The 13,559-nt window shown below is 45.1% G+C and overlaps 1 protein-coding gene across 1 annotated transcript in view; it reads right to left on the bottom strand.

The window, feature by feature from the left end:
* The window catches only part of PINX1 (PIN2 (TERF1) interacting telomerase inhibitor 1), a 61,375-nt gene extending 53,906 nt beyond the window's left edge, over window positions 1–7,469 (bottom strand). The window contains exons 1-3 of the mRNA XM_065908000.1: window positions 7,333–7,469; window positions 2,512–2,621; window positions 363–455 (exon numbers count right to left, since the gene is read on the bottom strand). Of these exons, the coding sequence (XP_065764072.1) occupies window positions 363–455; window positions 2,512–2,621; window positions 7,333–7,351 (222 nt within the window). The 5' untranslated portion in view covers window positions 7,352–7,469. The remainder of the gene's footprint in view (window positions 1–362; window positions 456–2,511; window positions 2,622–7,332) is intronic.
* Window positions 7,470–13,559: the final 6,090 nt, after the last annotated feature.

The raw sequence follows: 13,559 nt of genomic DNA, 5'->3' as shown, positions 1-13,559 counted from the left end.
GTACTCTCTTGCAGTATTTCTGAAACAAAATGCCACCAATTTTAGCAATATAAGCTAATAGTCCAACAGAGGTCAAGATGAAAATTCCTCTCTGTCCTAAAGTGCAAAAAAACCCCATCACTTTTTACAAAGTTCAGCAATAAGGCTACTTGGAATCTTTTATGCATAAGCAATAAGGCAAAATGATTGCATGTTTCATGATGCACAGCAGCTTAGTCACTGGCTTGTTATCCAAAACATGGACTGCACACTCTTGAATAGCTTAAAACTGATCAGTCAACTTGACTGGATTAATTTGTTTTTATACTGACAAAAATAACAACGATGCAAGGAAACCCCCCAGCAGACAGGCTGTTGCTCACTTCGTTACTGATAGTAGCTCCTAGTCCCAGGTGGTTATTTTTGACTTGAACTTTAATATGATCAGTGGCTCCTTGCTCCTGAGCCCCTAAACCCTGTGGAGATTAAACATAAAGAGAATTAGCATTTTCATCAGGTAGAAAAGTAATTACCTCTCTCTTCCTTCATTAACTGATTCATCACTCACATTAGGAGGCTTCATCCTTGTCCTCAAAGAGCACAGTCTAGTGGAGTCTTTCAGATATGTCTGTAACACCAAGGATGCGCTTACAGTGCCGTGCTGTGCTAAGTCGCTTCAGCCGTGTCTGACTCTTGGAAAATCTGTGGACCTGTAGCCCACCGGGCTGCTCTGTCCATGGGATTTTCCAGGCGAGAATATTGGAGTGGGTTGCCAGGACCTCCTTCAGGGGATCTTTCAACCTAGATATCAGATCTGTATGTCATGTCACTGGCCTTGGCAGGCGAGTTCTTGACCACTAGCGCCACCTGGGAAGCCCTGCACTTAGAGTAATGAATGCCAATTCTTCAACCTGAGGCTCTCTTTAAAGACCATGAAAATACTAAAGAGAACGTGCCTTTTCCTGATGCGCAAAAGCAGAATGCTACTACCAAACTAACAGAAGCCCATCAGAGGCATTACAAGTCTGTGGCACTTTCCATTAAATAATTCTACAAAACAACCCTGAGGAAGGGGACCCCAAGTCCCCCGCATCATTAACACTCATTTGTAAGGTGTCCCTGAGCACCTGGTGTACTAAAAGTCACCCAAGGTGGCTCTAGTAGAGTGGATGGAGATAAAAAATAAGAGATATAAAGGGACCAGATCTCAAGGACCTTGGACATTATGGGAGGAATTTGGATTCTATTGTTTTCTTGTTTTTTTTGGCCATGCCCCCTGGCTTGCAGGATCTTAGTTCCCCAGGCAGGACTGAACCCGTGCCCTTGACAGTGAAAGCGCAGAGTCCAAATCAAGGACTGCCATGGAATTTCCAGATTTTATTTCTTTAAAACAATGGGAAATCACTGAACTTTTAAGCAAAGGAATGACATGATCTAATTTCTATAGTTTAAAAGCTCACAACGGCTGCTGTAAGGCAAATGCCCAGAGAAGGAAAAGGGAGGCAGGGAAGCAGCTGAGAGGCCGCTGTGTTGATCAGGACAGGCGGTGGCGGCGGTGGTCCAGGACAGGCCTGCGCAGAGAGGAGTCAGGACTGGGGGCGCAGGAAGTGAGTGAGGGGTGGGGCCAGGTAAAGAAACCCTTGACAGGGTATGTTTGCAAAAACAAGGGAAACTTAAGAAGAAAAAGATTTGGGAGGGATCAAAAAGCTTTATAATAAAAATAATCAACTTAAGATGCTAACTCAAGTGAAAATGCCAAGCAGGTTGATGAATTTATAACCTTGGAGCTCAAAGGACAGGCTTGAATCTGGACTAGATAGAAAAGTGATAACTCTCAGAATTTAGATAATTCAAAGCGTGGCATGGAATGAATGAGCTCACCCAAGCAGAGGACAGAAAAGGACCTGGGGCTGAACCCCAAGGAATTCCAAAGCTCAAGAGTCTAGAGGAGGAAGAGCCAGCAACACATTTTGGGGTGGTTAGTAAAGCAGAGGGGAAAACCAGGACAGAGGGCAGTATTGTGGAAGCCAAGACAGAGGTACTTCAAGCAGGGGTAATTGATGACATTCAATGCTGCTAAGGGATAAAGTGATGTGAGAACCAAAAAAGGATCCATTGGATTTGGAAACAAGATCTTCAAAGACCTTGGCAAGAATCGTTTAAGTATAGAGACGTCAGCAGAAGCCCTATTTGAGTAAGGAATAAATGAAATGTGAGGAAAAGGAGAAAATGTGTAGTCCAAGGGTGAATAAAACTTTAAGCAACGTAAAACTCTGATGGTTAAGTGTGATTCCAAATGCAACCAACTAAAAGGCACCATTTACGAATATCAGAGCAGGTTAAACAATTAACAAAGACAGCTGGCACGTATGTTCAATTCTAATTTTACTATCACAACGTCTTTAAAACTTAGTTACTTTTCTAAAATCACTTATTGATCCAAAATGAATTCTCCCAGTCTAAGAAAGGTACAATCTCCTGATCTATAATCTCTCTGGCTGGCTCCAATTCCTGTGCTCTTCTTCAAGGTACCTTGCCTTTAGACCACCCCATCTTCTCCAGCATCCTCTGGCCAAACTTGGAGTCATCGTTACTCCACGCAGTGTTTCTTGGGTCCACAGCCCACTTCTGCTTCCGCCGACCTGTCAATGACAAATTATCGCATCAGCAGCTTGTCTTTCAAGCCTGAAAACACCTCACAAACACACACACACCTATGGCACACACACACTTCTATAGATGCAACGTACACTGTTTTATTAGATACAGATATCAGATGCGGCATCCACTGGGACATAGTATCAGCTTGGATCATTCATCCTGGTTTCCCCAAAAACTCTATAATCTGAACATACAAACTGATCTGGCAAAAGTGAAATAAAAATGCTTCCTCCAAATGTGACAAATCGAAATACATGATGTACCATCAGTCGGGCCTTCCATTCAGCGATTGGCAGCAACGTAAGGCCCCTGTGACACCAAGGTGGCCATCACCCGTCATTACACACACATTGTAAGTGCCAAATGCATCCATATACTCTCAGTTTCCACAGTAACCCAATGAGGGGAAACAGTCTGATCTCTTCTTTTCAGATGAGAAAACCTGAGGCCTTCAGGAGGCATACGCCTAATACACCCAAGCAAAGACCAGAGTCTTTATACAAACCAAGGTCCTACCAACTCCAAAGCTTACATTCTTAATCCATAGCACACAGCTGTCATGAACTTGGGGAGAATCAACCTCCATGTGACCTACAGATACTAATCTCACTGAAACACCCTACAGCCATATATGACCCCTTCTCTGAACTCACATGATAAATTACCTATTTCTTTTCTTTGGCATTTATTTAACATTCCTCTGTATTACGGTTGTTTATATCCATCTCTTATGTTTGCTATTCTGCCATAAGCTCTTTAAGGCTCACATCTATGTTCTTATTCTTTCTTATGCTTCATTGCATTTGCCCATAGCAGGCATTGAGGAAAAAACATGATTGAATATATGAATGACTGAGAAACAAAAAAAAGGAGGGAAGGAAGAAGAGAGGCGACAAGAAAAGGGGAAAGGGAAAAAAGGAAGATAATTGAATTGAGGAAACTGCTTTGAGTCCCTACAAGTTGTTTTTGTTTTTTAACGTATATAACTAACTGACCCTGATGCTGGGAAAGGTTGAGGGCAGGAGAAGGGGACGACAGAGGATGAGATGGTTGGATGGCATCACCAACTCAATGGACATGGGTTTGGGTGGACTCCGGGAGTTGGTGATGGACAGGGAGGCCTGGCATGCTGCGGTTCATGGGGTCGCAAAGAGTCGGACACGACGGAACTGAACTGAACTAACTGACCATTAGAAACTCAAACTTACCGCTACACTTTTAAGGAAAATTACAGCAGAGAAAAAGGACCCCAGAAGTTTATTACACAAGCATATGAAACCCAAAGTAAACGGTGGCCAAGTGGAAAATCTGAAGGTCAAATGCCATCATCATTTATCTGTTGCACCAATGGAAGCAGAGTACCGACAGCAGCTCATGCGTCAGCAGTGTCCTAATTGATTTACCGCATGTAAAGCCAATAAAGAGATTTTTAACTATCCACACTGTAGCAATAGGTAAACCTTTACAGGCATGCAGGCAGAAAAAGACGACTGAAAAAGGAAAATGAGCTGGGCTTAGATTTATCGTGTTTCGCAGGGAAAGGGGGACCCAGAAACACTAGTAAGGTGACTAAGTTACCACTTACTTATCTTAGTAATAAATACACAGCCTCACGTTGCCTCTGCTAACGAACAGCTTAAGAGATGAGCCTGGCTAACTAGGGCTCTCTCTGCAAGGCTGCCTCCGGGTGCATGTTGGAGCCATGTCTCCAAACTAGCGTCGGCCAGGGGTCTCTGACTGGGGCTTGTGTGAAAGAGACATTTTTGAGAATGAGTGTGCCCACCCTCTGCAATAAAGATGGCATACAGTTTATGTCACAAACGCATACACTATAATGCTGGCACAAGAGACTAGAGAGTCAGCCGAGGTCAGCTTTTCTTCCCCAGGGAAGTGGCAGGTATCTTCAACCAACAGAGTGCACACGTATGTGCTCGGTCGTGTCCAGTCTTTGTGACCCCGTGCACTGCAGCCCGCCAGGCTCCTCTGTCCAGTGGGCTTCCCACCAAGAATACTGGGCTAGGATGCCATTTCCCTCTCCAGGCGATCTTCCCAACCCAAGGGTCAAACCTGCATCTCTTGTGTCTCCTGCACTGCAGGCAGATTCTCTACCAGTGTACCACCTGGGAAGCAATGCAGTAGGACAGTGTTTCCCAAGTAAGGATGCCAAATGCAGGGGAGGACTCAGGATAGTGTCCTGAACCTGCAGAATCACTCCCTGGGATGAAGGGGGTAACCATCCTCTAGCAGGGACTCCTCCTATATGGAGATCTAGCCAGATACTTTCAGGGTAACCCTAACAAACAACCCTGCACACAAGAGGTACCAGGCCTAATCACTCCACGCCCAGGACCACAAAGTTTATGCCAGGATTCAGCTCACTCTGGGAAGTGTTTTGAGTGCCAAGAGCCAGGGGCAAAAGTTTTCTCTTTTTTCTTTTTTTTTTGCCCAAAGACACTTTCAGATATTCAAGACCTCAAAAAATATATCCCCCACCCATGTATTCTTATTAAAACATTTTTTGAGACATAGATTAACGCATAGATTAATTTTGAAATAGAGTCAAGATTAAAGAAACAGCAGCATAAAATTGTAATGCAATGACCACTAAAATCCGTTAATGATAGCACTGTCATTTGATTAGAAAATGTAATAATTGCAAGTGTCCAAAACTGGTCCTAATAAAATGTGGGTCTAAGACTCCAAATTAAATAAGGATTGAGAAGTGAGAGTGATAAATGAAATTTTTCTCTTATGTTTCGGTAGGCTAGATTTCTTACCTTAAATAGGGGGAAGTCAATAAAAATATATTTGACAATTAGATAAATGCAGGATAAAGGATGTTTTTGAGAAACATAAAGAAAACTACTACATTTTTAAAACAGGATAAATGCCTGTGAAGATAAAAGACAACACAATCTAGTCCATATGGCAAGGGAAAACAAAGGAAACAGTATACTTACTGTAGTGAAAACAGTAACTGAAGGTTAATCAGTGGAAAAAAGTAGGTTACACAACTGTATCTACAGAATTATTACAGTTTTACAAACTATCAGAGAAAATAACTGCTGGGTAGTGAAATGGCGGACTGGGATTTCTCTAAGCTTCTGTTTTCTCACTTCTAAAATAAGAACATCGGGTCCTAAGTGTCTAATATCAGAGGATGCCACTAATTTAGTAAATCATATTAAAAGGCAACACAGAATATTGGGTTGGCCAAAGTATAGGGTATGGAAAAAACTTGAATGAACTTTCTGGCCAACCCAATGTTATCTGTTATTACACCAAAGATGTGAAAATCTGGAGACATGGGGATGCGGGGAGAACTGAAAATCCTCTCTTGAAATCCTGCAGTCTGAATTACTGATGTCCACAGATGGCACCGCGCATCCGTGTTTTGAACTATTTTCACATTCACCATCTCATTGACTTTTTTAAGACAACCTAGTGATGACCATAATCAAAGATGTTTTTAACAGCCCCAGAGAAACAGGTCATGGAAAGAGACATAAATGAATAGCAGAACTAGGGCTAATGTTTCCAGGTACATGCTGAACTAAGTGTACATCAGAGAATATTAAAACCAGGAGACATTTAGCCACGCTGGTTATACAGATGAAGAAACAGCCCACAGGGTCACACTAACACATACATACTCCGATCTGGAAGTTCTTATTTAAAAACCAAGAGTAGTCTGCTGACCCTACTGACAAGAATGTAAAGAAACAGCGACAACTAGATCAATTTTGTCACTTTCTACCTCAACGACTTGGGGTGAATTATTTCCTCTGAATCTCAACTTCTGTCCCTGTAAAACTTGAATGGTGTCTTACCCACTTAGTTTTGTGCTCCCAATCCTCCATCTCTTTAGATGAGAGGATGCTGACAGCATTTATTTCATGGAGTCCCTGTGTAGTTGCTGTTGGTCTGTTAAATAAGCTGGTTTTGGTCCTTGTTCACCAAACACTTTCAAAGTGACCGGCCGGTTTTTCAGGACCAAAGCACGACTGCCCTCTGGTGGCCGGTAGCCTTAACTACAGGTGTCATTCAAAAGTTAAAAGCCGCTCCAAAGGAAGGAAATTGACGAACTTCACAAAATAATAGTGAATGTCAAAGGCAAACATGCACCGCGGGCGTTGCGGCCAACAAGCCTCTCAAAGAAGATTGTTACTAATTCCACCTACCAAAGTCACACCCACCGCGATTTTATTTAGAATCACTCATTAGCCCTGCTTCCCCTTAAAAACACTAACTTTCAGTGTTTACTGCTTCTAAGCTCTTGGCTTTTCTTTTTCTTGAGTCAATACATCTTCAAGGACGGGCTTTCACTGCTGGCCCAACAACTTCTTTTTAGCCAAAGGACGCTGAGGCCTGGGGAAGTAAGAGGTCAGGTTCCCAAAACCAGAGTCCTGACCCCCCACTGGAACCCACCGCCCACGTGTCCAGGTTTGAGAGCGAGGACAAGCGTCCCGAGTGGACACTCGGTCTCATCAGCAGGCCTGCAGCTAACTTTCGAGGAAGGCTGAGCCGGGAAATCTCCGCGGCAGCCAGGGAGAGCCGAGATGGGCTTCCAGGACACCCGCCCCCGGCAACCTCCGGCCCACTGCGCGCCGGGGACCCGCGCCGTCTGTGGCCACCGTGTCACCCAGAACCTTCACCCTCGGGCCCGGTCGAGCCTCCGCGCCCAACACTCACGCTCAGCCAGCATCGACATGTCGCCGAGCCTGTGACGCTGCGGATCTCGGGACCTGAACGACCGCAATTACCGTAGGGCCGACACGAGGAGAAGCTGAAACTACCGGACTCGCACGCCGGGGAAACAGCAGCGGCGGGGGGCGCGCTCTGATGACGTTAGCAAGGCGCGACTCGCTCCAGAACCGCGCGGCGGCGAGTGGGCGGGGTGCGGGCCGCGTAGCACTCTGCCCTTAGGAGGATACCGGGTAGATTAAGTGGTTTCCAAGGCTTGTTCCAACTTCAGCGTTCCCCGTGTCCGTGAAATATCTATAAGGAACATCCACTGAAAAGAACCGTTGCTAAGTTTGGGTGTTTTTTTTTTATATTGCAGAATCTTGATATTTTTAAATGTCAGCTGGAAGTTCTGGTGGTTCAGACGGTAAAGAAAATGCCCGCAAGGCAGAAGACCCGACTAAAATCCCTCGGTTGGGAAGGTCCTCTGGAGAAGGGAATGGCTACCCACTCCAGTATTCTTGCTGGAGAGTTCCATGAACCGAGGTGGGCTATAGTCAGGGCATGGAGTCGCGAAGAGTTGGACTCGACTGAGCGACTAACACTTTTAACTATTTTTCAATAGATACTGCACTTTTAAAAAGGAGGTGACAGTGAGACATTCCATCCTGTTCTTTAGTTTCATGGCAGACCCGCATAGAGCAGGGCTGCCCAAGCTTTAAAGTGCGAGTAAATCACCTGGGAATCTTGTTGAAATGCAGTTTCTGGCTCAGCAGGTCTGGAATGGGGCCAGAGATTCTGTATTTCTAACAAGCTTCCAAGGATGTGGCTGATGATGGCCTTACTTTGTATAGCAGGCCATCGAACAACCAAAGGCAGGAAGGAACTCAGGGTTAAGATATGCTCTTTTCTTTTTTCCTGACCAAGAAAAATACTTTATGAAGAACACTTTAGATGATGGTGATAAACACTTTCAAAACACTTCAAAGAACTGAACCCAGATGATTTAGGTAAGTCATCTGTGCTATTCCCCTACCTTCAGGCAAGACCAGTATCAGAGACTGAAGGTCACAACTTCTTTTCCACACCTCTGGTAAGTCTCATATCCACCCTTGCTCGCCCCCACCCCACCGCCCCACCCCATTACACACTTACAGTTGTAAAAACTAGCTACACATTTCTGTACAATCACAAAAAAAGGATTCTTATTTGTTGCGTTGCATCTTTATTTTCTATTCCAGATATATCACTAACATTGTATCTATTAAAGGAAATAAAGCTGAATCTTGCCAGTTTAATTTAGCTCATTTCTAAGCAGCACTAGAGGGATACAATGCAGGGCTGGGGAATGGGGAGCAGTCAGAGAACAGTGACAAAGCCTAACTTCTGCTACCAGCTTTGGGTGAGCCCTTGGGCAAGTCTTTTCACCTCTTTTGATATCTCCTTCCATTCTATGAAAAAAGGATGATCTCTGGGATCATTTCCAATATCTGAAAGATTTTCAGAGAATTACTTTAATCAGATCTAGTTGCTGTTACCCAAAGAATGAAAGGCTTATTGCTCCTGGAGGATTTCTCCTGCAGTCCTGGCCATGTCTTCCTCAGTCCCCACGAGGAACACAGGTTGAGAAGCATCTACCTGCCCTGAGATCTAATACACTGGAAATGGTTGCTTGATGTCTTGCTGAGATTTATTTACCTATTGTGGGAGATGGGGAGTGTCCGGTTTTGTTGGGTTCTTCCCCCTTCAATTTGCCTTAAATTCCATCCCATTTCAGTTGCTTGTACTGCCTCTGAGTAGGAGAATGTGTCAGTCATACTGGGTTGGTTTTTTTTTTTTAAGTTTTTTTTTTTTTAATGTGGACCATTTTTAAAGTCTTTGGTGAATTTGTTACAATATTGCTTCTTTTTTTTTTAACCTTTTAGTTTTGTTTTGTTTTTTGACCTGAAGGCATGTGGGATCTCAGCTCCCCAACCACAGATCCAACCTGCCCCCCTGCATTGGAAGGGGAAGTTCTCACCACTGGATGCCAGGGAAGTCCCTGATAGTGTTTTATTTCAAGTCGACAAGCCCAATAAATACCAGCTTATGGCCCTCACGTTCCAGGCCACCTAGAGTTTATCTTGTCCTCTCTTGAAGTCCTTATCTGTTGTGGAAGCTCAAATAGGAAGGCAAGCCCTAGCCAACTGCTGTGGGCAGAGTACCCTCTTTCTAGATCCCAGTCTAGAAATGACTTCCGGTTCCCCAGCAGCAGCTCTGGCCGGCCATCCCTCCTCTGTTGATCTTGCCTATCAAAATGTTGTGACTTCAGGCTTTAGCCTCCACAAAATCTGTGAATCTCAACAATGTGTCCAGAGGTCAAATCTGATTTTTTTTACTGCCTTATGATCATTTTCTTTACTGTCTTAGGTGAGCCTTCTCTGGCCTTTGAGCAAAGTGATAACACTTTAGTTTCTTTATCTTGAGATAGTTTTAGGACTATAGGTGGTGGGGAGGAAAGGTGGGGTCAGAGAGATGCCTGCAAAGGGAACCAAGAGACACGGAGTGGGAGTTGGATGATGAAGGAGGAAGGGCTAACTTGGTTACCAAGGGCTGACATAGTCTGGAGGCCATGCTAGTCCACTGGGACCAGAGCTGAAATAGCTCAGGTCACTTGTAGAATGTTGTGAGGAGTCCAGAGTGTGGGAGCCTGGCTGTAAAAGTATTCATTGCCCTTTCACTCTTACCTGGTATTTAGGAAGGGCATTTGGAAAGCTCTGGCAGTGAAGGGAGTGGGACTGGTGCAGTGGCAGGCACAGAAGGACCCCATGGAGAGTCACTTTCTAGGGCTAAACCTAGCAGAGCCTGAAGTTGTTTTATTTATTTTTTCCAAACTTATTTTTAATTGAAAGAAAATTGCCTCAGAATATTGTGTTGGCCTCTGCCATACATCACCGTGAGTTGGCCGTAGGTATACATGTGTCCCCTCCCTCTTGAACCTGCCACCCCTCCCCACTCCTCTGGGTTGTTACAGAGCCCTGGTTTGCATTCCCTGAGTCATACGGCAGGTTCCCATTGGCTGTCTATTTTACACATGGTAGGTAGTGTATATGCTTCCATGTTACGCTCTCCATTCATCCCATTCGTTTGTGTGTGTGTTTTTAATCTTTTTTGGAAATCGTAATTGGACCACAAACAATTAACAGCAAATCTGGGAAACCTCCCTCCCAAGGAGAAGAAGTAGGTGGAAAAACAAAACAAAACCAATTCTAGGAGTCTAGGCTCTAGGCTGAGCTGATTTTCTGGAGGCGTATCGATGTTTTCTTGCAGTCATCTGACATCATTTTATGATTCTAGGCTCTTGATTCAAGGTCTATAAAGGAATCAGCTGCTCCCAGAAAACAAACAGCAATGAAAAATTTTCCAAGTGTTTTCTGTGTTCATGTTAATGTGGTATTTCCAGATACAGGGCCAGACACAGCAGAGTTTCCATCTTCCTGGTACAGCTTCTAAAATTTCTCCCCAAATGCCTAAGGCCCTTCCTCTTCAGCAGATAGATGAGGAGAGCTTGCATAACAAGATGAGAGAACTATCCAAATAAAGTTGGGGTGGAGGGTTCAGTGTACACATGAAAATTCTTGAGTATTCCTTTGTGTTCTATCATAATCTGTGCATGGGTTAGAAAAGAATTTCCAGATATGAGGCAAAATGAGAGGAGAATAAAGTTTATTAGAGTGGTAGACACTGTTAGAACAGTGAGCTGGCTCAAGGGAGAGCTGACCCCTTTTGCGGGCTGGTAGCCAATTTTTATGACCTCAAGACAGAGAAGATTCCTATGGAAAGGTAGCATTAGGTGATTGGTTAGGATGTTATACAGTGGGTATTTTATCTAATATGAGGTCAGGAAACTGGCCGATTTAGACCCAGAGGCTCATGGCAACGGTCACGAAGTTGTTCAGTCGTGAAGTTGTGTCTGATTCTTTGAGACCCCATGGACTGCCGTACGCCAATCTTCCCTGTCCTCTCAGGAGTTTGCTCAGACTCGTGTCCATTGGTCAGTGATGCCATCCAACCATCTCATCCTCTGTTACTGTGGGAGTTGGTTAATTCTGGAGATTTTCATCCTGTGACCTTGGCATAGGGCTGCTCAGTACCTTAGCTGATACACTGCCTCATTTCCACATTCTTCTGGAGTTGCCTTCAGAATGAGGCATTGCCTTTATTTGACTTTGTCTTAAGTGTGTCTTTTTATTCTGATACTTTAACATCTGGGGCCTTGCTGACCCAGTTCATGGATGAAGTAAACTGTAAAACAAGTTGATGTGACTGACGCACAGTGAGGCCAAACAGACTGAAATGTTGGGGTTTTGTGTAGAGGAAGGTTTATTGCAGGGCCATGCAAGGTGGCCCTAAAAGAGCCCCAAGTTCCCTGAAGTTTCAGCAAAGCACTTTTAAAGCCAGGTGTGGGGGCCAGGGGGCGGTGTTGTGGGGTCTGTGATCAGCTTATGCACATTTCTCTGATTGGCTGATGGTGAGGTAACAGGACAGTGTCCCAGGGTTGAACAGTTTCAATCCCTAGGCTCCAGGAATTCTGGGTCTGTGTGCTCCTGGTCGCCAGGTAGTTAATGTCCTCTTTTTGTTGGAGAGGGGGAGGTTTTGTTTTTGTTTTTTTTTTTTTTTTTATGTCTGCTAAATAAACAGCTCAGGAAGTATGCATCAAATACTGTTATCTAGGTACTTCAGAGAGGAGCTAAAGCAGAGGATGTGGGGGATGACCCGTTTCCACACACCCCCAATCTGCCAAGGTCCCGTGGGGACCTGCTCCTACTGAGTTACAAAACCACTTGGCTAGGAGCTCTCCTTTCCTTTGCAAACCAACCCGTCCAGCCCACTTCCCAGACCACCTCCTTTATTGGGCTCTGACAGTCTGGGCCACTGTCTCCTTGTCCTAATCACCCCAGGCCCGGGTGCCAGACAACTGGGGACAGCCCTGTGCCCCTCCAAAATTATTCAGACAAGCCCACCCCAGCCCTCTTGTCCTCGTGTAAACCACAGCTTCCCCTTTGTCCCGCTGCACCCCGACCAACCCTAGTGCTTCCCACGTGGCTCCCCTTAGCTTCGTGTGCGCCCTCCTCCTGAGAAGTGTGAGTCATAAACTGTTATCTCAGTGTGGCTTCTCTTGACCTGTCAGCCTTACCATACCTGAATCATAGTAAAAGCCCACATTTCAAAAGCAGACATATTGTGAAGTTGCAGGATATCAGACCCGTGTATGTTCAAGTGTAGGTTCCAGGGCAGTTTCCACTATCCAGAAGGAGTATCTGGCATATTGAGCACAGCACTTTAACAGCATCGACTTTTAGGAGCTGAAATAGCTCAGTTGGAATCCCGTCACCTCCACTAGCTTTGTATGAACTATTGCTTCCTAAGACCCACTTGACTTCACATTCCAGGATGTCTGACTCTAGGTGAGTGACCACACCAACTTGGTTATCTGGGTCATTAAGACCTTTTTTTGTACAGTTCTTCTGTGTATTTTTGCCTCCTCTTCTTAATCTCTTCTGCTTCTGTTAGGTCTTTACCATTTCTGTCCTTTATTGTGTCCATCTTTGCATGAAATGTTCCCTTGGTATCTCTAATATTCTTGAAGAGATTGTCTTCCTCTATTTCTCTGCGTTGTTCACTTAAGAAAGAGTATCTACTGTGGTTCAGAAATAGCGCTGCTAATGGAAGCTGTGTAGGTCTCAGGCCCACGCAGGGCTGGATCAGTGCAGCAGAGCCGCTAGAGTCTGTGTCACGTGGTGTGTCCTGCCAGGGTGCTGGTATGGCGAGCTGCCTGCAGAGACAGAGGTGTGGTCCTTTGCAGCCAAGGGCAGGTGTTTGCTATCCAATGTGAGAGAGATGACGCCTCCCTATGGAGCAAAATTCAGACCAGCCTCCAGCCCACTGGAGACAACTGGGTTCATGAAGCTTCTTCCCTGTGAAGCCAGCTGCGCCTGTGCAGGCAGCTGGTTCCTATCATATCACCTGCTGGGAGCTGGGGTGGGGGGGCAGGCTGGTACCCTGGGCACTGCTGTTGCTCCGAGTAATAACATCCTTTGTCTCTGACCCAGAAGTCTCGTGTCTTCTGCCAGCAAGCAGGAAACTGACAGGCTAACTCACCAGCTTGTTAGTAGGGTTAATCTTAGCTCCTCCTCCCCTGAATTGTTGGCCCTCTCTACCCAATACCAGTCTCCTGGGGTGGGTCTTGTTCTTCC

Source organism: Muntiacus reevesi, chromosome 17 (genome assembly GCF_963930625.1).
Source record: "Muntiacus reevesi chromosome 17, mMunRee1.1, whole genome shotgun sequence".
NCBI classification, from domain to species: Eukaryota; Metazoa; Chordata; class Mammalia; order Artiodactyla; family Cervidae; genus Muntiacus; species Muntiacus reevesi.
Note: the sequence above shows the minus strand (reverse complement) of the source record. Positions and strands in the feature narration are given on the sequence as shown.